Source organism: Takifugu rubripes, chromosome 5 (assembly GCF_901000725.2).
Source record: "Takifugu rubripes chromosome 5, fTakRub1.2, whole genome shotgun sequence".
NCBI classification, from domain to species: domain Eukaryota; kingdom Metazoa; phylum Chordata; class Actinopteri; order Tetraodontiformes; family Tetraodontidae; genus Takifugu; species Takifugu rubripes.
In genome coordinates this window covers 2,067,501-2,090,646 of record NC_042289.1, presented here as the reverse complement: position 1 = coordinate 2,090,646, position 23,146 = coordinate 2,067,501, and the positions used below count along the sequence as shown (strand labels likewise).

The 23,146-nt window shown below is 44.0% G+C and overlaps 3 protein-coding genes, 1 long non-coding RNA gene and 1 other non-coding gene across 9 annotated transcripts in view; 1 reads left to right on the top strand and 4 right to left on the bottom strand.

The window, feature by feature from the left end:
* hoxb3a (homeobox B3a) overlaps positions 1-23,146 on the bottom strand; it is a 68,730-nt gene that overhangs the window by 39,847 nt on the left and 5,737 nt on the right. For 2 of the 5 annotated variants that reach the window (XM_011603559.2, XM_029836634.1), the window contains exon 1: positions 3,719-4,519. The exons of 1 other annotated variant lie outside the window; for it this stretch is intronic. The gene's annotated coding sequence lies outside the window, so the exon portion shown is untranslated. Of the gene's footprint in view, positions 1-3,718; positions 4,520-8,191; positions 8,535-10,870; positions 11,203-23,146 lie in introns of those variants that run through there. 2 more of the 5 variants (XM_011603561.2, XM_029836630.1) reach the window with 2 other exon arrangements.
* mir10c (microRNA mir-10c) lies at positions 7-108 on the bottom strand. The gene has a single exon (NR_105391.1). It is a non-coding gene; the product is annotated as a microRNA mir-10c (primary transcript).
* Positions 12,254-15,766, bottom strand: hoxb5a (homeobox B5a). The gene is made up of 2 exons (XM_003964258.3): positions 14,789-15,766; positions 12,254-13,442 (listed from the first exon to the last, which is right to left on the bottom strand). The coding sequence occupies exons 1-2, from the start codon at positions 15,504-15,506 to the stop codon at positions 13,195-13,197; spliced, it is 966 nt and encodes a 321-aa protein (XP_003964307.2). The 5' UTR covers positions 15,507-15,766; the 3' UTR covers positions 12,254-13,194.
* LOC101072768 (homeobox protein Hox-B6a) lies at positions 18,313-22,208 on the bottom strand. The gene is made up of 2 exons (XM_003964257.3): positions 21,133-22,208; positions 18,313-19,434 (listed from the first exon to the last, which is right to left on the bottom strand). Exons 1-2 carry the CDS (start codon positions 21,674-21,676, stop codon positions 19,157-19,159), a joined length of 822 nt encoding a protein of 273 aa, XP_003964306.2. The 5' UTR covers positions 21,677-22,208; the 3' UTR covers positions 18,313-19,156.
* Positions 22,508-23,146, top strand: part of LOC115249942 (uncharacterized) — a 2,655-nt gene continuing 2,016 nt past the window's right edge. Inside the window, exon 1 of the long non-coding RNA XR_003888554.1 lies at positions 22,508-23,146. This exon is cut by the window's right edge and continues 748 nt beyond it. This is a non-coding gene — a long non-coding RNA (uncharacterized lncRNA).

The following is a 23,146-nucleotide window of genomic DNA, read 5'->3' as shown; positions in this document are numbered from 1 at the left end:
CGCTGCCGTCGTGTATAAATCCACTATATACTCCCCTAGAAGCGAATTTGTGATTGCTTTAATGATTTTTACACAAATCCGGATCTACAGGGTAGATATAGAAGACAGTGGCTCTCTGGAGGGACGCGTTTACACCGTCGATGGATATTATTGCCACCATAAACTCCCCGCGGCAGCCACACTGGAATATCCATCTTTACAGTCTCTGACCCCTCACCTCTGCACTGCAGGTGGGGGATCTGGGAAATAAAGTTAAAATGCGGTGACACTTCCGGGAAGTCAGGGGCGACTGTTGCGTTGATTTCACGTAAACAAAATAACGGTATTGAATTATTAAATATTATTACATTTTTATTTCTTAAAAGTGATGCAATCCCTAAAACGACGACGTGCTGGTGGAGCTGAAGCGGCAACAAACTGCGCGAGAAGAAAAGAGAAAGGAATAAATTCCAATAAATCATATTTGTAAAAATAAGGCCTAATTAAACGGCTGTGTGCATTAAACTGGTAATTCTTTATTTGACCGGTAAACGTGATTTAAATAAACTAGCGATTCCGAAATGTGATAATTTGTTCGATAATATTTGATCTAATCTTTTCAACTATAACAAGTGTTTCATTTCTGTAATTCGTTTTAAGAAGCATGGAAATAAATGCTACTATTTTATTTCATAAATTCAAAACGAAATATTATTAAAGTTTTTTTATATGCCAAATAGGCACACAAATTTGAACTTCAATTATAGAAGTAATACAATTAAAAAGAAAAAAACAAAAGGGGGGGAACTTGGCAAGACCAAGCGTATACCTTTCTGAGAGAACGAGCAGAATTTAATGAAAGAAAAGACAAATGGTTTGGCAGGAGAAACACGGTCCTATTAAAATGTTCTGAATGATTGGAGTGAAAAATGGATGGAGCAATGAATAAATGAATAAGCGTCCCTTCACTGTGGCAAATGACTCAAAGTCTCTCCTAAAACTCTGGTTTAAGTTCATTTTTAAAAAGTCTTTCTCAGAGATGCATACACACATACTTGAAATTTTTTTTTAACAATAAATATTCTACACATTTCTCTGCCTGAGCTTGTTACAACAAACAAACACGTAAAGTACAAATTTGTGGGTTTGTTTTATATATATTAATCTTGGGGATTTTTAGACACTAATTGTATTTTGTTGTTTTAGATATTGTCCCTTTTTTCCTGTGTTTAGCTGCAAGAATCATCCCAAAACGGTCTGACTCCTGCAACATTCTATGCACAAGTCTGGGCGTATACGTGTCACCTTGACCTATGCTTTGCCACAGGTCACCCAGGTATCGATCAAGGTGTGTTGAGTCTGACTGCTGCACTTCCCCTCCCTCTGTCAAGTTTGTCAGCAGCAGCCATTCACGGCACCCTCAGCTCATTGTGTTTCTGGCTGCCGTAAAGGTCAACGCGCCAAACAAAGAGCTGCGCAAACTCAGGTGTAATCAGATAAAAGCAGACTAAATTATCCCCTCCAATGTGTCCTGAAATATAATATCGACAAAGCTGAAAAGGCATCTGAAAAGACCTATTTAAAAAAAGATATTTTTACCAACGGAATCCCTTTCTACGGCACGGTGTTCATTTAGTCAAACATCATGAATTCTCGCCTCTCAGGAGGCGAAGGACCACTGTGGTAACTGTAGAACACACACACACACACACACACACACATACACACACAGTCTAAAGAATGCAATCTGATACTGATGTGGATGTAAACATATGGTTTTTATTACGGGTCAATTTGGTTTACAGCACAAACACTAACGAGCTCAAGCTTCCCTGCCAGGCTGAAAGGTTTGCTTTTAAAACAGAGCAGGGTGGGAGAAAGTAAGTAAAGCAATAAAATATTCAGAGGGGCAGAGGGATGAGTAAATAAATAACTTCACAGTAGCTTCACTATTTAACAGGTTTGGCTCATCTGAGGCCCACAAATTTAGTTTGTTGTTCAAACTGCTGAAATTAACTGCATAAGTGTCTCTCTCTGCTTGGGATTACTTCTGAAATGTATCTCTCAAGTGGATTCATTAAAATATAACTAAAAAAGGACGGTGAGATTTCAGATTGCATCCGGAGACATTTAGAATCAAATTTAATGCAAAAAAGATGTGAAACATCATGTATTAGGAATAACCATCTGTCAGGTTGTCCTGGCTGCCTTTTGTGTTCATCATTTTAAAAGAACTGTATGTTATAATAGATATTTTAATAGCACCCTTATAGCCACAATAAGAAAATTAAAATGAACACGAAGGGTTAAACGGCCTCATTATCTGCAGCGACCGCACTTGTCATCGTCCTGAAATATGACCGAGGTGAAAAAGCCAATGTAGGACGAGATGAAAAATGTGGTTTTGCTCCTTTGTGCAGTTTGAAAAATACGTCAAGATCTATTCTCCTGGTGATTGTCATGCAAAGTGTGTAGGCGAGGGGGTGCAAATGAAGTGCTGCACAGGCCTCTCTCTCCGTGTGGCAAGCACTAGCCTAAATGTGTTTTCTGGAATACATTTTGTGGGGTCGTTGCTCTAACTATAGGACTGGTAGAACCATCTCGGTATGCAGGAGGCAGACTAGCAGCCTGCAGCTTGTCACGGTGCCCAGAAATAGAAGCAGCAGGGAGGTAACAGTTGAATAAAAAAGCTTTAGCTTTATGGCCAAAGCAATGTAAGTCAGGAATTTGATCTTCAAATGAAGGAAAAAGAGGTCAATTGTATTTTGCTTGTGACCAAATGTTTCAATTCTATTTGCTGAAATGAATCAGATCTTTATAGCCTATTTCAACAGGCCTGTGATCATAATCTGCGAAAAGATTAGCATGTGTTGAGCAGAGGAGCTGGACCCCGCAGCCACGCAAAGATGCTACATGCTCCCTGTGGAATGGAGCCTTTATTCTACAGCCATTTTTATTGGCAGACATGGGACACTGACCAAAGCAGAGAAAAAGAAACAGCCAAAATTACCGTGGCTCATGGTGACTCGTGTGTGTGTGTGTGTGTGTGTGGCCAACGAAAAGAAAATAAAGAAAAAAGGAAGCTGCATGAGGACGCAAACCACAACAAACACGCCCAAATTCAGTCTGATTTTAGTATGTGTTGAAAATCTTAGACAGACATTGAAACTTTAAAATAAAATATGGCAAAGCAATGGTTCTTTTTCATAAGATATGAATATTGGTCTGAAATAGCTTAAAGGGTCTTAGGAGAAAGTTCTACAGCATGACCTTTAACCTTCCACAAGCTACAACCTTGCCTTCACCCACAACAGCAGCTCAAACATGTAGCTTTTGAATACAGCCCCCCTAAAAGTGATCAAAAATGGATTGAATGCACCAATTTCTATATAACAATAGTTTAATACACTATTTCGAATTGATAGGGGGAGAATTTTTAGCATTAAAATGAGAACGGGTTACAAACACGACGGAAATAGCCCTTGAACAATAACATTTAAAACGTATTTAGCTATTATAAAAACGAAAACGTCAGAAATTGAGCAGGGAAGGAGGAGTGGGCTCTGCCGCAGCTCCTTTAACACGTGACTGTCTTCTTGCTCCCAGTATGGCCAAAGCACCTGCCACATACACACACGGTGCGCTGGGGAACGCGCACATACACACCACCAAACGCAAATCACCCATCTTCTTCCTCTACAAAGCCGTTTCAAGCTTCTTGAAAAAAAATTCAACTCACTTCTCTGTAGCTCGCGGATCCCTCATTTTTTGGCGTTACCGTAGTAACGACGACTCAGCCTTATTTTTTTCCTCCCCGCAGTTAGGCATTTTCTTCTCCGTTGATCTTCTCCTTCAGCTGTCGAACAAACCAACTGCTACTTTCCATTAGTCTCCGCAAAGGCAAGTCTCAGTTCATTCTGCGCCTTCAACGCCACAGGTTTTTTTTTTTTTTTTTGAATTTGGTGACTTCTTCGTGACTCTTCGTGATATCTTGAGGGGGGAAAAAAAAGTGTAGCTGTCATTTCCGCGGACGGCACGACTCACGTGCACACGCAGATGGACGCACACGCTCGCCGACGGTGCCAAAACTACTGGAGCAACAACCGGGTCGGGTTTGAAGAGAGGATCCAGCGAAAACACGCGTCATGTTCGCAGAGCTGCGGCGGCGGCGGCGGCGGCGGCGCGCTCCGTGCGTTCACCGCGTCCTCGACGTTACGCGTTTTAGGAACCCTTCGCCTGCGTCCCGGTGGTGTTTCCCGGGTGTTACAGCGAGCGGTTTGGGGCTTCTGGGAGACCGAGCAGGGCTGCTGGAGAGACTGTGGTCTCTTTAAGGCATTAAGTGTTGTGTGTGTATGTGTGTGTCTGTGTCTGCGTGTCTGTGTGTGTGTGCGTGGACTCAAGTTTTCAAATTAATCTGCCAGTTTGGCACACTCTTTGTTTAACGGGCGAGGCGTGTCACCCCCGCGTCCCCGGTACACATTTTAATATTGGTGAGACGCGCTGACCTCTCGTTCACCCCGCACACAGCCAAGCCCACCCCACCCCACCGTCCCCTCTCTTCCTCACCCACACCCCCTCCCTTCTCCACACCCTTTCATTCGGCCATTTCCACCTCTCCCGCACTGCCTTCTCTCACCATTCCCCCCCTTCTGTCATTTTTGTTGCTTTACCTCCCCTCTCTCTCTCTTTCTCTCCCTCCCTGTCATCCCAAATTGAGTTGGAGTCATTACTTTGAAGAAAAATGGTCAGTCGAATTCAGAGGAGGGGGGATTCTTCTATCTCTTGCTCGCTTGCTCTCATTTTTAACCTTTTCTTTCAGGATCATTTCTCTTTTTCTTTTTGTTGGATAAACACAAATGGCGTTGCTGTGCGCGCTGACGTGCAAACCCCTAACACGAACCATCGTTTTAAGGGGGAATATTTTATCACTGTGTGTTTTAACCGAACGTATCGTTTAACACGTAGAGATCACAAACAACAAGTTTAAACGACACGAGATCACAAACAGGGAGACACAAACCTACCAGGTGCATTTGTGCTCACGATTTTCTGTCTGTGTCTTTGCTAATCGATTTTTGGGCCATCTGTCCACACTTAAAGCTCCCTCTTTTCTTACAATTAAGTTCAGAACACGTGAAACAGTTCGAGGATATTTATTTCCTTGACCGTAACAAAATGAACGTGCCTGACGTTTTACAACGGGCACGCACGTCTACAACACTCACGACCAATTAGAAACCAGGAGCCACGACTTGCAGGTCGCCAACAAAGATTGAATTAATATGGTGAACTGAAAATGAACCTTTGGAGGAAATCTTTAACGTCGTTATTTGCCCATCAGCTTTTCAGACAAATTCTCTAAGGATTCATTTATTATTATTATTGTTGTTTTATTTTTTATTTTTTTTAAATGTATACTGCGCTTGCCATTACTCCTGCAGTGGACAAAATCAGATAAGGGGACTATTATTTCACTGATGGTGAACGAGATATGAGTTTATTTTTGATGGGGTTAGTCATAAGTTTGTTGTTTTAAGAAGGCCTATAAATAGCAACCTGTTGTGGCTCTGAGCCACTAATGTCTGCACAGATTCCTTTAAAAATGCTTGCATTAGTGTGTTTACATCCATTGAGTTTATTGATGTATGTTGGTTTAACTATTTATGCTAATGTAGGATCACATTTCTTAAATAAGTTTTTTTACACTGTTTTGTGTATTGTTAAAAACCCATTATTTTGTCTACTATCTTCTAAATCTTTTCATTTGATTCGAGATTTCAAGTATAAATGAATGTTTTTTCTTCCTCTATATCCTATTAAAACAAAAAAAAACATAAGCCAGTGTGAACAAAGCTGCCAAACACCTGCGCCCCACACAGGCCTCAGTCTCAATGTCACCAAATACCTTACGCCCTCCCACATTCACCTTCAACCCTTCCATTTTTCCTCTTTCTTCTTCCTTCATCCCTCACTCTGTACATGGCGGCGGCGGGAGGAGCTTTGCTTTTTGTTACCGTGGCAGGGAAGGGAAGGTCAGGCCTTCACCTCTCCTTTGCCTCCTGCTATCATTTCTCTCATCTATGCCCCCCTCCCTCCCTACCTCTGCTCCTATTTACTCCCCCACCTCTGTCTTCCTCCCTCTTTTTGCCTTTGACATACAGCAATCGGTCTGGAGCGGAGTGAAGTGAGGAAAGGCGAGGGCGGAACTCACGCACGACACTGAACTTCTGACCCTTCAACTCGGTGAACTTTCAGCTGCAGGCTGCCTATTAGCTCGGACACTCTTTTCCCTATATAACCCTGGTTTCTTTGCCTTTTCTCAGACAGGAACACAAGGGTTAAAGAAACAACAACGGTGAACCAGTTTTAATCATTTGTCAATGCAGAAATCTGTCAAGTTTATGGTAGTGACACTTTAGCTGGTCACAGCTCCTCACTGTTAGCCTCCACAAATAAAGATGCAGCTTCGTTGGCTCCCTTTGGCTCTCCGGAGCCTGCTTTACACGGAGCAACCTGGTTCTTTTTTTATCTGCTCTCTGGATATTAATCATGGAGAAAAGGACGGGGACAGCTATGACGCACTTGTATATTTTAAAAGGGAGGCAGACGCAGGAGCTTGTTAGAGGTTATCGCCAGTTTAGGCGGAAAAAAACATGTATCAGGGCAGCGCGTGCTGGTGGGAAGGTCGAGCAGTGGCGCAGGTCTCGCGGGCTGCTGCTCTTCCTATTGGTCTGAAGCGGGCTCTGGTGGTGGCACGAGAGAGCTGCATTCTCGGGGAAATAAAATGGCGCAAACCGAGACCACAGCTATAAACCATTTTTCTCTTTCGCCTCTATTAAGGGTGGCTTTACAAGAACAATATAAATAATTATCAATAAAAACTTCGACAGACTAAGCTATGGATGCTTGTACAAGCATAAAACCTGGAGCACCCATAGTATTATATCATTAAATCAGTCTGCGAAAAAATGATCCTCAAAAGACCTTTTTAATTTTTTCTAGCATTTAATTTGTAAATTACTTCATAATCACGGTGTTTATGGCATTTTCTTTTCCATCCCGTGGGAAATGCTATAATTTATCTATATCTACTTACAGATTTGGTTGTTTAGTCTTCCTTATATGTTTTTCTTTTGTTTCTTTATATGACATGTATACAGGTAATATACTATACAATATTTCCGGCAGATATTCTGTTTAAGTGTGCTTGTATTCTTTTGACAAAACAGTAGCGAGTTTATTTTTTCTTGAACAAACGCCTAACTATAGACTGCATATTTAAATGTGTGACGCAGTTTCACATAGCATGAGCCAGGGAGCTTGTAAAAACACCGCAGTCAGGTTCGTACAGGTATTTCATAATCATTGAACTACTAGTTGTATAACTTCATATAAGAATCATTGATAAGAATCATGTGCAATCGTGTGCATGAAACTGGTGACGCAAACTGATTTAAAATACGCCTCTGCTGTTTTGACCTCGCATCCTGCTGACCAGCAGTTGCCTAACTAGTAGGTCAACAGATCTGTAAAAACAGATAGTTGTTAAGTACGTTTTCCCCGGATGTCAATACTAACAGGCAAACACGCAATCACCTCGGGGGCCGTGTGCTGTTTTGATCCCCTCTGGTGCGCAGTCTCCTTGTTCAGTGCGTGTCTGCTGACCTCCCGATGACTCTTACTCCTGCATTATTCATGAGGCGTGCCGGTGCGGTTTACCCCTATCAGTATGCAGAAGACATTAGGGCTTTTCAAATGCCAGCTTAAATCTAAGGCCATCGCAGGAGATGCCTCGTGGAAAAAGAGGTGGAGAATATTGTAGCACTGAGTGCGCGTATGGGCGACTTCGGTGCGATTTTTCTTTTTAAAATAGCCAATAGCTCAATTCGCTCCCCACAGTTGCTCTAATCAACGAAATGAGCCCACCAAATTGTCTAAAATGGACAAAATCTCATTCAAATGCGAAAGTTGAATTCCACGCTGATAAAGTAAGCGTACATATAAAATATTCCCATGCCCGGGTCAGTCACCTTTCTCTCTCCCTGTGCTTTCTCATGCCCTGCCAATAAACCCAACAAAACACACCCCACGCACTCCCACACAAAGCCAGCGACTCTCTCTCTCTCTTTCTCTCTCTCTCTTTCTCTCTCTCACACACACACACCTTTGCAATGCAGTGACAGAAGAAAGACCAGTCTTATTATTTACTCACCCCACTCATCATCACCAACACACAGACTGTAAAGTCAAGCGCAGCGCCGTGTGACAGCCTCGACAGGTTCAAAGGAGCAGCAAGCCCGTGCACATAATGCATATAATGCACATAATGCACATAATACAGCGGGAGAAGCGGCTCTGCAGGCTGGAGCTGCCCTCTGTACATAAACGGGAAACAGATGACACACATAGGGCAAAAACAAAGGAGCCCATACAGAACTACTGCTGTGCCTTCCCATGTAGAAACCTCTTCCACTTATCCCTACAAGAAAAGGAACTATGTGTCACGCGTGTCATGTCACGTCCCTGTATTTAGGCCTGGGTGTGTGTTGTGATGGTGGCGGTTCTGGTCCCGGCGGGGGAGTTCCCGTATCATCATTAAAAGCAGGAAGTTGATGAAAAATGATTTTTTTTTTTCCGTTTTCCTGTTTACTGCATTGGAACTTCCTCTCATCCACGCACATATCCACCATTATCTTAAACCGGAAACACAAAAAGATATTTTTTAAGAGTATGGCGGAAAAAACCCACAGTGTTAAAAACGTATTTTTCGACAACATTCATTTTGGAAAGTTGCATTTACATGCTAATCTCATCAAGCACATCGCACAGTAATAAAGAAAACTCCGGATTAAGAGCATATATATTTAATTGCGATAGCCGTGATTAACAAATGTGGCGTATTGCCTTTAAATTTGAATACATTTTAAACTATAATTAATCAAACATTCCAAAGTTCATAATATTCCCGTATATTTTTTTGTCGTTGATGTTGTTAATGTTGTCCATTAAAGTCGAAAGAATTTATGACAGGCATGATTACACAACAAGCTTGTGAATAATTATTGCAATGGCGGAGGGGAGCTTCAGGAGGCTCAATATGGGGGGAGGCCGGTTCCACATTTAAAGTAGAGATAATAAATGAGAGTTTAAGAGCATATAGAGGGACTTCCGAAAGCAGAATCCTCCTCTCCTATTAGCGGAGTGCGGAGGACACGGGATTCACTAGTGCGTGTGGTCTTGTCCGGTGTTACACGCTCACGCGTAAAGCGTCTGTAATCATTGGATGAGCGGTTTCAGTTTATCTGAAATAAATAAATGAAGATGCGGTGGCATTGAACCAAACAGACAGATAAGAAAGAAGGTTGACTCATAGGAGTTGGGCCTACTTTTAAAACCACTGAGCAGAGATTTGCATGCTTGTAAATGATGTGACAAGAAAAAGATTGATCCCAAACGTAGGAAAATATTCTAACATTTATTCAATATTTCAATTCAGTCAAAAGGTCTGTAAATGTGGACGTTTTTGTGGACAGTTTATCCAATGTTTGAGCGACACTCACGTTCGTGGCGTTCTGATTGCTCATTTTAGAAAAGTTTGTGCGTCTGAAAGAGACGTCATGGGTGGAAATCCGTGACACGCATCGTTAAGCTATTTGCATGAAGGGTAAAGTCAGTAAGAGCCAGCGTGGAGAAGATGTCGCTGCGCGACACGGTAGCGGCTCTGTTTGACAGTTTTAGACATCAGACGCTGACAGTGGGGATGTAGTAGCCGAAAGATTTACTGGGTGAGATGATACGGTGCAGATACCGACGACATCTCCACCTTCTCTGGTTTTATCTACGGCGGAGTCTTTACAACTTTCATTATTATTTTATAACGTTACATTAAACTGCTGGTTTCTTAAACAGCTTGGATTTATTGATCCAACCTGTGTGTGTGCGCGCGCGCGCGTGAGTGTGTGTGTGTGTGTGTTAAACTGTGTTACTATTGACAGAAAACGATAATCTTATTTGAAATAAGGTTTCTCATAGTGCCACAAACTCGGACTTTCTTTAGCCCCGAGGCCATTAAGACGTCACAGAATTTCTATATCAGATAATTTGATATAATACGAAGAACCTAACCTTGATCTAAATTTCTGTGTTTAGTCTGAATGTGTTTCATTTGCTAAGATGTAAATATTTATTGCCTCAAATGGTTTCTATGGCAATATACACCGATTGTATAAAGATGGCACAGTAGCAGTTTCGCACCTTAGCGTTAAAACAATATTACCATGAACTATACATATGTATATATACTCTCTCTCTCTGTCTCTCTCTCTCTCCTGGGTCTGTTATACTACCACCCACATCCATTTTCCGACTCTATCATATACTTAAAGCAGTTTGCACATTCCACAGTTTGAATTTAGGCACAATACAGTGATTGAAAATTCAGCATAGCTGTCGCCCGATATTTAGCTTAGCCAAAGATCTCAATTTTCTAAAATCTGTTTTCCTGGACCTTATATCACTTCTGTGAATCCACCAAGTTCAATCCGCTGTATAAACTGGGCAAATGTCAGCCATTCGCTGTCAGCTTCCAGCAGGGAGAACCGCGTCAGCTTCCTATCTTTAGGTGCCTGCGCGCTGTCGTTGCGCATGTATTATCCAAATTTACAGGGGGCTACAGAAATGTCCGCGCAGCTGCGCGCCTTAGCTCACATTCCATCTGTGACGCCAATATCATCGGACCAGCCGAACTAGCCACAACAACCAATCTCAAGTATATAGAATACAGCGGAGCTTAGCAGCACAGCGACAGGGCGATTAGAGACACACTACAGAGTGAGTGAGTGACATGATAATTACACAGCTCCCTCCCCCACCGAATTCAGACACTACTTACTGTGCGCATGAGTTTCCTTCCCTCGGCTTGCTTTTCCCAGTATCCGGAGCCGCACGGCCAGGAGCTCGCCGGGCTCTTTGTGTAAACCGGAGAAGGAAAAGTGGCCGGTATAGTGGCCTGCGCTCTCTCACTAACAAAAACGCACATTCCCTCCCTCTGCTGCTCTGTCTCTACTTTACTGACCCCTTTAGGATCCCCGCGAAGCCGTTAAACCGTCACTTGCTTTCTAGAATGTGAAATATATAGTACATTGTCAACTCCCCAAAACCATAAAACTAACTTTATGGACCCCACGTGACAAGCGGAGAGCCAGTGAGAGGTATCATTTTGAGGCCTTGGCTGATCTTTACGAGCCAACTTGGAGATGAAAAAAAAAAAAAAAAACCTTCATCCGTTTGACATGTAAATGTCAAAGCTCCCTTCTTTTTTATATAATGGCTCAAAGCAGAAGGGGTTCACTTTAAAAAAATATCTCAACACACATACACACAGAGGAGACAGGAGACTTCGTGTCCAGATGAAGCTCGGAGCAAGACCTCTTGTCCCCCCTCATCATGTCCTTTATTAAGCGGGAGCTGCTAGCGTATTGACCGGTGAGTTGGAAACTTCACTAGGTTGGTAACTAGGAAATGGTAACCTAATTTTGCAGGGCTTGGCCTCCGAAAAATAACTGTTGCTCAGTAAAAAGCCAACAATTTGTCTGCTGCCATGAGTTTTTTGTCGTGTCAGACAGCAGATATGAAAATTGTCCTGTGTATGGGTGTGTGCATGCGTGTGCGTGTGTGGTTATTGTTTCGCATTGCCCTGTGACAGGAGAATTAGGAGGCTGTCGCCTTGGAAATGTGGCGTTCAGGGTTAGATGAAGGCCTGGAAGACAGAAACACAGGCCTCCAGAGCGTAGGCGACGCAGTTTGGCTGCGTTCATTTCAATCATTCGCGGGGACGAAAATGGACCATTCCATAACAAAATATCACTTCAAAAATGTCAGACAAACTTGATGTTTGCCACGATGATAAAAGAAAATCAAAAAGCTTATGAAATTTGTCCAATAAGGGAGTTCAAGCAAATGCGTTTCTTTTTTTTTCTTCTTTTTTTTTTTTTTTAGAAAAATCCATCATCCAGGTTAATTGGAATCCACCCTTATACAACAGCAGTGTTCCGTTGTGCGCATCCAATGATAGCGTGGGAAATCAGTTGGCATTTTAGATACATGCTTTATATGAAAGCAATAATCGAATTGGGGAAAAATGACTGTCTATCGGTGCCATCGCTGTCTGAGCAATAACGCTGAGTCCTATAAAACTTTTTTGGCTTGTCGTGGTTTGGAAAACTCAGTATGCCCGTTTGAGCGCCAAATTGGAACTCCCCCAACAGCAGCTGGGTTTGATGAGTATGAGAGACTTTATTGTTGCTTTTTTTCTTACTCCAAGATACAAACAAATATAAAAAGCTTAACGCTGACGGGCCTCACACAAGGAGCCGTTTCCTCTTTACACATGGCAAGCGCGCACACGAACACGCTCACACCACAGGTAGCCAAATGGTCACATTGAAAAATGACATTATATATATATATATATCTATATACATCATTTCTAAACAACGAATTCAAATATTACAATAATAATAAAAAAACAATAACAATTATTTTGAATAGTAGCGCTATACACGAGTGAATACGCAGATGAGAAGCAGTGCACACGCACACGTGCACTCATATACACCACACACATACTGTACACACAAACACACACATACACACAAACACACACTACTCATAGAGCTACAAGGATATACACATATTATTGGCTGTAAATAACTTATCATAAGAGCTCACATGCTAACTTCTCTAGAAAGCACTTGGTCACTTACAAAACATCGCATTACTTGACACAAACGATATTTAGACAATAACAAGTAGGTAGTACGGTTGTAAATCTAGGTAGAAAGGTAGGTAGGTAGGTAGTATTATCCATACTCTCCTTGTTTGAACTGCCCTCTTTACAGAAAGACTACAGCATACAGGAACATGACGTTTTTTGATTGTGTTTTCTATACAAGAAGCAAGTACCACTGTCAATATCTTATAGGCTACACTGCTTTTAAAACATCGAACATGCCGAACAAAAGTGCTGCGCTGCTGTCTCTAAAATTGGAATTTTGTGTGTTTTTCTTCATCTCCGTTTGTCCACGTCTTCGGTCTACTTTTTTCAAGTTTTCAGTAGGTCTTCCCCACTCTTTACTTTCCTTCCGGGCCGCCTTCACGTGTACTTGACAGCTTTACAAAGAGATGGACGGATATTTTCGAATAGTTTACTCTTTTTTACGGTTGGAAGGCGCTGCCAGGGGTGGCGAGGCTCATGCTTTTCAGTTTGTTGTCTTTCTTCCACTTCATCCTCCGGTTCTGGAACCAGATTTTGATCTGGCGCTCCGTGAGGCAGAGAGCGTGCGCGATTTCGATCCGCCGCCTCCGCGTCAGGTACCGGTTGAAGTGGAACTCCTTCTCCAGTTCAAGCGTCTGGTAACGCGTGTACGCCGTGCGCGCACGTTTTCCATCCGGACCTGTCATATCTACATATTTGGAACCAACAGAACGGGTGTTAGGAGTCGTGACTGAACACACAACATGTAAAATAATTGTGTGGTGTTTTACGCACAATGAGTAAAAGCCCAAGACGTGAAATCAAGTCCCTGGTGGATTATTAGCAACATTATTTACCATAAAAAGTGTCCTCTTTATTCCGTTATTGTCTATATACCTATGACTTTAGCTTCGAATGACTGTTCCCAGTTCCTTTCCACCTCACGCACTACAAACGTAGACACCTTCCATCCTGCATGGCGTTACCAAAATAGCCCTATGTACAGACATAGCTGCATGGATCAGGCTCCTTTTTTCTGACAGCAGTCCTACATGACACATTTGATTTCTGCCATTTCCACAGCCTGTTCTTAAAGATCTGCTTTTATTTGTCACATTACTGTTTTTTTAACCAGCTCTCCTCAGCAGCACGCACTTTATCGCACCCCTTTTCATTCCCTCTTGCTCCCTTCAGGGTTTTATTGCCCCGTCCTCTCTCTCACCTCCCTAATAAAGTTCCCACACGTAATAAAGCTTCACTTTCAAAGGCGCAACAGCCTGCAAAGCCTCCCCGACCTTTTCCTTTTTTCCTCTCTCTTTTTTTTCTTTTCCCACCCGGCTCTGTCTGCGCTCATCAGCCTGTTGGGCTTTGCTTCAGGGCTTGCCTCTGCCTTGACAGATTTATGAAGCTTTGTGGAATTTGCCAAAATAAAAAAAAAGGGGGAGATAGACGGGGGAGGCAAGTGTCCGGCGTCGCTGGACTCTACGGGAGGGAAATGCAAAACGAATTACGTTCAGAAAATGCGCAATCTCGGTCTATGTACAACATCGTTACCTGCCCTTCGACTGAGTTCATGTTGAATAAATTCGCTCACAGGCACAGAGCCTCCAAAATTACGCGTGGAAGAGACATAATCAAGATTCAGAAATGTCGACATAGACTGTCCCTACGTCAGTCAGTGGGATTTTTTTAATTGACCAGGAATAGTGTTTTTAGGTGTTGCAGAACCCCCCCAACACACACACACACACACACACACACACACACACACACACACACGAGGAACACTGTCTAAATGATATTATCCGGCTATCGTCATAAGCTCAAATATAGGAATTTATGATTCAGTGGAGCCTATAGCATATATTTAAAGAGACGCACCGCAGCATGGTTCCCCTATCCGTTTGTAAAATCACTAAATTGTCACCAATCCCATGTGCCCAAACAATCTATCTGATCGGCACGATGACTATTGTAGCACTATGAATATTGGCGCTCTAGAACTTGCACGATACAGAGCTAATAAGCTATAAAGACATGAGCAGCAGAATGTACCATGGCTAATGTGCAGCTTTCTCATCCAGGGGAATATCTGAGGCGGCTGTCCCTCGCTGCCAACGGTGTTGCCCGCGGCTGCCCCCGCCGGGCCGCCCTCCTGTTTCTGCACGCCGTGTGAGTGACCTGTCCTGGGAACCGGGTTGCCGCCATGGCCGTTGTCTCGTCGCAATTCCTCGCTTTCGGTAGACGCGTCATCCAACTCCGTGAAGCGTTGCACCGTGCCGCCGCCACCGCCGCCGCCGCCGCCGGAGGAGGAAATGTTGGTGCTGGACGACAGGTTTGTGGAGCTGAGATTGCCGCTTCCTGATTGCTCCGAACGCGGAGACGAGCTCCGTGCGCCTAGGCTGGTGTCTCCACTGCCGGGCGACAACAGTGATTCTGCTGCAGAAGCAAGGGAGCAACTGGAGGGTTGTCTGAAACTCCTTTCCGTTGTTGGAGAGCCGAATCCCAAAGCGTCCCCGACGAGCGAGCCGCCCCCGAAGTGTCCGCTGGTTACCGCGTCGTCACCGCTCCCCCCTCTCCGGTTGTTGACGGTCAGGTCCATACCATTGTAGGTGTACCCGTAAGAACCCGTCGCATGGTGCATGGTGGCGGTGGAGGAGTCCCTGTACGTCCCGCCGTTCAGAGCGCCGCTGCTGGCTCCATAATTTAGCAGTTGATAGTCGGGGCCATTTGGGTAGCGCCCCGAGAACGAGTTTACAAAGTAAGAGCTCATTTAGGTTGTTTTAGAGAGTTGCAGGCTTACAGTTGAGTACTAAGGGGCGCTTGATTTGTTAGATTTCTCTCGGTCGTTACAACGCTGGTACTTTCAACGATTTATGATGTATTAGTGAATTATGGCGTTGCACTGTACTTCGTTTTTAGCTTTGTATGCGCCCTCCAAATATGGGGGTGGGGTGGTGTGTGTGAGTTTGTCGGACCGAGGCGTGTGTGTATGTGTGTGTGCGTGTGTGTGTCGTGGGGGAGGTGAGGGGGTGAGGTGAGGGAGGAGAGACAGAGAGAGGGAGGAGGTGGTCACGTGCTTTTGTTGACCAGTCGTAAATTCTCGCCGATGGCTTCGGAGAGGTAATTCATGCTCTGAGGTTTAATGATGAAGGGGTGGGCGGAGGAAACTCTCTCTCTCTTTCTCTTTCTCTCTCTCTCTCTCCCTCACACACACACGCACACCATTTGCCTGTCGTTTGGAGATGCCGGTGAGCTCTGAGCGCCACCTACTGCAGATATGACTTATTGCACAAAAAAAACGTGAAATTGAGTGAGAACAACTAGACACGTCCTTTAAATATAGATATTAAAATCTGGCAGCTGTATTTTTTACTCTTCCCTCCTCCCTGTTAGTAGTTGCTTCCATCATCATTCAGGCCTGTTAATTGACCTTTACTGTGGCAGAAATGGGAAGATGCTGACCATAAACCATAAATAATACCCTTCCTTCCATACAATTACTGAAGTCCACTGAATCTACAGCCTCTTCTTTTTCTTTGGAGTAGCACTAGTAATAGTAGTAGCAGTGGTGGTAAACAATTATAACAAAAAAAGCAAAATGCAAAATTCTGAGCAGCCATAACAGTGATTATAATGCTACATTCACTGATCACATTTATTAGAGGGAAAAATGATCACTTTTGATGCAGTCACTATTAATATGCTATTAATATGCTATTATGCTATTAATAGAATCAGTATTTATCACAAACATTTAAATGCAACAGTTGCAGCTGCAGAGCACAAATGCTCTTTCTTTCTTTCTTTCTTTCTTTCTTTCTTTCTTTCTTTCTTTCTTTCTTTCTTTCTTTCTTTCTACACTACTAAACTTCTACACTTCTACACTTCTACACTTCTACACTTCTTCACTGCCCTACATCCAGCTGCAAGAGAGGAATGTTAAACCTGATCTGTGGATGGAAATCTGCTGATTTATGATTTGTTGATTCCCAGGATGGGATGCATTTCAGCCCCGTGTGTCAGTGTATGTGTTTGCAGAAGGCCTCAGTGCGAGCTGCATGCTTCACTGTAACACACACACACACACACACACACACACACACACACACACACACACACACAGCCGACATGCCAACATGGGACAGATGAAGTACTCCAGATTTTCGTGTGTGAAATGATACAAATGATTTGATTGTGTGGGGGAGTGTTTGTACGAATCTGTGCCTGCATTTGTGCGTATGTGTGAGCAGCTTTAGTCCACATTTTCCACAAGCAGCGATGCTCAGTGTGTAAGCAGCTGCTTGTGGAAAATGTGGACTAAAGCTGCTCAGAAAAACACTCTGAATATTATAAAAGTTAACCAGCAGACTGAAACAGCCGTAGGAACCCACGGGGGCTAGAACGTATAAAACAGATACTGTCCACCCATCAACATGAATTCTCTATATTTTTGTCTGGAAAACAAACCAGGGAGTTTTTAAAAAATACAGTCCAGAACTTAGAGTGCGCCAGGAATGGCCAGCCTTTAACAGGGCGGAGGATGAAGAGGCACTGACCCAGTTGGCACACACTTCTGAACACACTCCCCCTGGATTTGCACAGTCACGTTTGATATTTGAACTGCTGAAGAGCTCAGTATGGCCTTTTTGGGAAGAAAAAAAAATACAGTTAGTGAAGACAAAAAATTGGTTTTGTTTCCTATAGCTGGTTGCCTTATATGTATTTAGTGTTCCTTTTCTTCACCATTCTTTCTTGTGTATTTGTTACACCAAAAGTTCTGGAAACAGAACATTTCATGACTATTTCTTATTCATTCAATATAAATGTAATTCTACAAATTGCCGGAGGAAAAGTGTAATAGTATTCAATGAGTTGCTGCAAATGCACATGCAGTGGGCTATAAATAAGAATTGATATGGAATTGTTGCATGGCTGCTATAATAACCACAGCATTATCATATATGTCATTTTACACGGTGGAAATCATACGTTCAGAGCATTTGTTTTGGAAAATATACATTATTTTCATACGCTACTGTATGCATTTTTGTATAACACAAGAGCAAGGTATTGATGATACTGTTGTTGGAAACGCGCCTTTTGCATTTCGGTACGAATCACGCGATTTATTTAAATCAGAGGCGTGAATGAAAAGTTAAGTTAATCGGAATGAGGTGCCGATGCTCGTGCATGACCGCAAACCAAGCTCCCGAGAGATGGGACCCGCGCGCCGGTCATTCAGGGGACACACAGAGTTCATGGGGTCATAAGGACATTGTCCACTTTGTCTGGTTGAAGTGCGTGTGTGTGTATGTGACGTGTCGGGCCGGCTGGCTTGAGGACAGGTCAACTTTCTCTCACTCCAACTGGTCATTAATTAGTTGCAGCTCGCCATCGGCAGAGCTGGGTCCTATCCCCACAAACCTCCCGCAGGCCAGGGCGATGGTGCGTGCACGTTTCAAACACGCAGGTTTGGGAACAGTGGCTAAATTGTTTTGCGTCAAAGCCGCGTTGTTTGTCCAAAATCCAAGTGTGATCCAACATTAATTTGAAAATAAAATAAAAAAAAAACGTTCGCTTGTTAACAGTTTATTGAACATTTCTTATAGGTAGTATGCGTAATTACTTGACAAAAAGACACATAACATAAACACTGTAAAAAGTCATAAAATATACACTTTTCCTGAACGTTTTAGGTAGTTTGGAGAATAATTCAGTAGGTTAACAACCCCTCCCATGCGTCCCAATCCTATCAAAAAATTAAAAGAGCTGGAAATCTTAAATTACCCCCCACACGCACGCACGCACACCTACCCGCAAACACAATATTCGCACCATGCAAGGTGTTTTTTTAGCCAGCTCATTTCTATACAGTTTAAATATGGACAAAGTGTGACTTATATACACATTCAAACATCTTTCCTTCCCAGCTTGGTTGCGTTTGAAGGTAACGCACAACAAGAAGACGGAAAATAAAACAGACTACCAGGAGCAGAAAACAGCCCCAGTCGAGTTTTTATACTTCATCAACACGCCTGCTGGGAAATGATAGAAATAAAAGACAAAAGCCGTGGAAAAATAAGTACTTTATGATTGGAATGCAACAGGAAGTCGTGTCTTCAAAATGCGTCACCGTCCTCCCATCGTTTCTATTACTTGCTATTTATTTGTTGCATTACATTGTTTTTCTTCAATCTTCTTCCTTCCGAGGGTCACACATTTTTTTAGACCACAAACGGAGAATTTAATGTGGTGGGATGCATTTGTTTGTGGCTGGCGATGATTGAAGCATCAAACAATGAGCGACCCCTGATCCTGGTTTTAAAACAGTTCCAGAGCCTTCACATCGGACCCGTGTCTGGACCGCTGGAGACAAATCCACGTCTCTTAATATTACACCATCAGTTTGTATCTTCCCTTTCACTCCGTCTGCTTCTCCTCTTCCTCTGTGCCGTTCACGGTGGACGAAGAGGAGGAGGACGAAGAGGAGTTAATCAACTTGTTCTCTTTCTTCCACTTCATCCTCCGGTTCTGGAACCAGATCTTGATTTGCCGCTCGGTGAGGCAGAGCGCGTGCGCGATTTCGATCCGCCGTCTTCGCGTCAGGTACCGGTTAAAGTGGAACTCCTTCTCCAGTTCCAGAGTCTGGTAACGCGTGTAGGTCTGACGGCCGCGTCTCCCGGGGCTGCCGAAAGTCCCTGAGAAAGAAGCAAAACACAGGGAAAGTTACAGTTTAACCAGAGTCATGCGCGCAAACGCCAGGAAGAGTAAGTCAGAAAGGGCTGAAATTATTCCTGACATTTAAAAACCTTGAGAGGGTGCATAATAATATGATTCAGGTCTGATACTAGACTTATTCTGCTTCCTAATCAAAGAGTTTACTATGTCCTGGCTCAGCTGATAAATGCTGCTTAGGCAATATCAACCAACTTGCTTCATAGACCAGTTTAGTAGCAGCTGAAATGTTATTAGTTATCCTTTAAATTATCACATAGGACAATTTCGGGATAGTAACTACCTATGTAGTTGTGACTTAATTAGCTTAAGCTTTAGAATGATTAGGCGTAATTATTTTCAAACGATACATTTTAATCTATAGCGTATAGCATGGTCCAAAAAACGGGTCAACAAAAATAACACTTATATTAATATTAATACTACTAACGTGTTTCGTTAATGGGCCCTAAATAATAATAATAATAATAATAATAATAATAGGTTAAAAGGTTTGGGGAAGAGAGAATCTTCGTGTGGAGTCAGTGGATCAGGTGTCTAAGCTCTCGACCTGTATTTTGGTAAACAACAGGCCATGTTGTCAATCCAGCAGCTACTGCTTCTGTATCGATCCACAGAGCAGAGCATTGATGAAAACCCGCACGCCGCTCAGGGCACTAAATATCCATAAATAAAAACGCATTCAAGGCGGATTATGGAGGAACAGTCATTGGTCTTGGGTAATTCTTTACTCTCTATCTCTCTCCGCCTCCTCTCTTTCAGTCCAGCCGTCATTTACATCACCGATTGTCATTAAAAGCCCGAGTTGCCTTTTCTTCCCTATATAATTCTTTGCAGCAGTGCCTGTTCCCACCTCATTTGTCATAACTCGGCGAGTCCTGCGGGGTTTTGCACAACAGACGCAGCATCTATAACTCAATATCAACAGGCTTCTTTTCTTCCCTGTTGAAAAAAGACGCTTTTGCTTAATGTTACAAGTGAAGTTGCAAAAGGAGGCGTGCTGCGGAATATTTATGTAATAAAAACATGCGTAGATTAACGATTCTTCTTCAAACTGACTTTCAAAGGCAACGTGGCCATTTAAATAAATCCTACATGAAAGGATTATCTAATCTGTTCAGATAGGTTAACACTACAATAAGATTGAACAAGGTTGCTGAGGACAGAAGCTAGAGGTTTCTATTAGGGAAACACGAAAAAGTAAAACTAATGAATTTTAAAATTATTTTATCTAAAGGCAAAAATAGAATATATATATATATAAAGAACAATACAGCGGGGTAGATAATCGATCTAACTCGTGTTTCCTGTCTTTCTGTCACGGTTATCTTACTATCTGTGACTTGTTTTCACCCACAACACTGTCTGACAGGCTTTTCCTCTCGACTCCCCGGTAGCAGCGTCGGTCAGCAGGTCACATACAGTAACTGGAGCTACAGCCCAAACAAACCCGGTTTATGACGGACAATAAAAGCGCGCACGGCTGACTGACAGCCCAACAAACGGGGATCATAAAGCAGCTACTGGGAGAGGTGGAGGAGGAGGAAAGGAGCAGGGAGAAGACAGCGGAGGGGCTGACAGAGGAAACAAACGTCAGTTTTATGACGGGGATCATAAAATATGCAAGAGAGCAGCAGGAAAAGGAAGAAGACGACACTCACCGTTGCACGCGTTCATCCGCTGCATCCACGGATAAATTGGGACCGAAGACTGCTTGTCGTCCATCGGATCACCGAACAGACTCTTCCCGCCTAGCCCCGCGCACTCCGCTTTACGGTGCAAGCCGTCCTGACCTAACGCCAGCTGATGCTCCTCCAGGCTACACTGGTGCTCCTTGTCCCGGTAGAAGCTCGTAGCCGCCGCCGCCGCGGCCGCTGCGGCCGCCGCAGTGGCGTAGTCACAGGGGCCAGCCCCGGTGGTGCCCCCGACACCGACCCCCGCCGCCCGGTGACCGCCGTACGCGCCGTTCGCCGTCTGCTGGTAATATGACGCTGTGTAGGGTTTGTCCTGGTGCACTCCGGTGGTGCCGGCGCCGTACGCCACGGCTGCGGCGGTCGGGTAGTGCCTGAGCGGGTGGTCCGCCGCGTAACCAGACGAGTAGAGCGGGATCTGACCCAAGAACGACTCCGCCGCCGCCTGCCCACCTCCTCCACCTGGTCCCGGCAGCGTCACCGGGAAAGAGGAGTTGACAAAATAGGAACTCATTTGGGGAAAGCCGGTGAAAAGGATGAGGAGAAAAGAGGAAAAGGAGAGGGGAAGGACAGGAGGACACAAACACAACAACAACGATGAAAAAGAAGGAGGAGTAGAAGGAGGCTAACGGCTAATGGCTAACGGTTCTCCCTCCCGTCCTCCTTCCTCTGCCTTCCCTTGCCTGCACTTTATGATTTGTTGTGTTTTATAGCCGACAGACCGACGGGCTGCTGCTGCTGCCGCTATCACTTAGTTTATCGCAGATTGGAAGGAGGAGGGGTGAGGAGGGTGAGAGGAGGGTGAGAGAGGGGAAGGGGTATCTGGGTGGCTGAGTGCCAGTGTTGGACTTAGAGCGAGAGAGAGAGAGAGAAAGCGGTGGGGGGGCAAGAGAATCTGTGTGTGCGCGTTAATGGAACCGGGTGAAGAAGGGGAAGGCAGAGACCAGCTGACCCCAGGTTGCCCAATGAGAAGCTTCCGTGCTTTTCCTTTTCTTGGAGGGAGGAAAAAGATGAGGAAGGGGGAGATGGGGAGACGGGGCTGCTGAAAGCTGTACGGTGACCCCCCCACACACACACAGTATTTCTTCTTTGCCTTTTTCTACCTTCGACACCGCCCCCCCCCCCCCCTTCTTTTTTTAATCTCTCCGTCTAATTGTCATTCAGCCTCGACACGATCTCGCCCCGGTTCCCCGGTGAGGATTGCGCAATCACACCGGAATCCTCGACGCGTTAAATTGACTCGCTCTCTTTCCCCGTGCGTGGCCCTCCGTCTGTTACTGGATCTATAAAAAGCGCGTGCGCACACACGCACGCACACACGCACGCACTACCCCATCAGAGGCAAGCAAATAATAAAACATATTCCCGGCGCTTCCCTGATAATAACACCGAGCGCAATTGAATGCGTTTAGCGTGCGTAAATCACAAGTGCGCGCGCGGAGGCCCAGAATTCTAATTGAGCTGTCGGTACATTCATAATTGGCGTGTTTGCCTCCATCCCGGTGGATGTGAGCCGGTTATTTTGTAACAGCCACTGAATGATAATCTGGGAGGGATTTCTGGATCTAATCTGAGAGCCGCTGCGTCGGTGATGAAATCCATCGTCTCCCCGAATGTATGTCTCTTGTTCTGCTGTTTAAAGTGTTCCAGGTGTGTTGTGTAGCAGTCGGTTTGATCTATGAGCGCAATGATTTCTTATTTTCTTCGGCGGCGACACTGATTAGGTCGACATGTACAAGTAGAAGAAGGAAGAAAGCAGGCCCTTCGGCTGTTTTGTGGTATGTTAACACCCGGTACAACATCGGGCAGGCGGTCAGACACAGCATATACAAAATACATTTAGCTACATGTAAACATAACCATATTTGTTGTTTTCCTGAGCAAATAGAAGAGTGACTGGAAATAAATTAACCAGATTTAAGTTGCTTGTATTTTAAATACACTAAATTCAAAGTAAAAACCAACATTAACTATATTAGGCAGT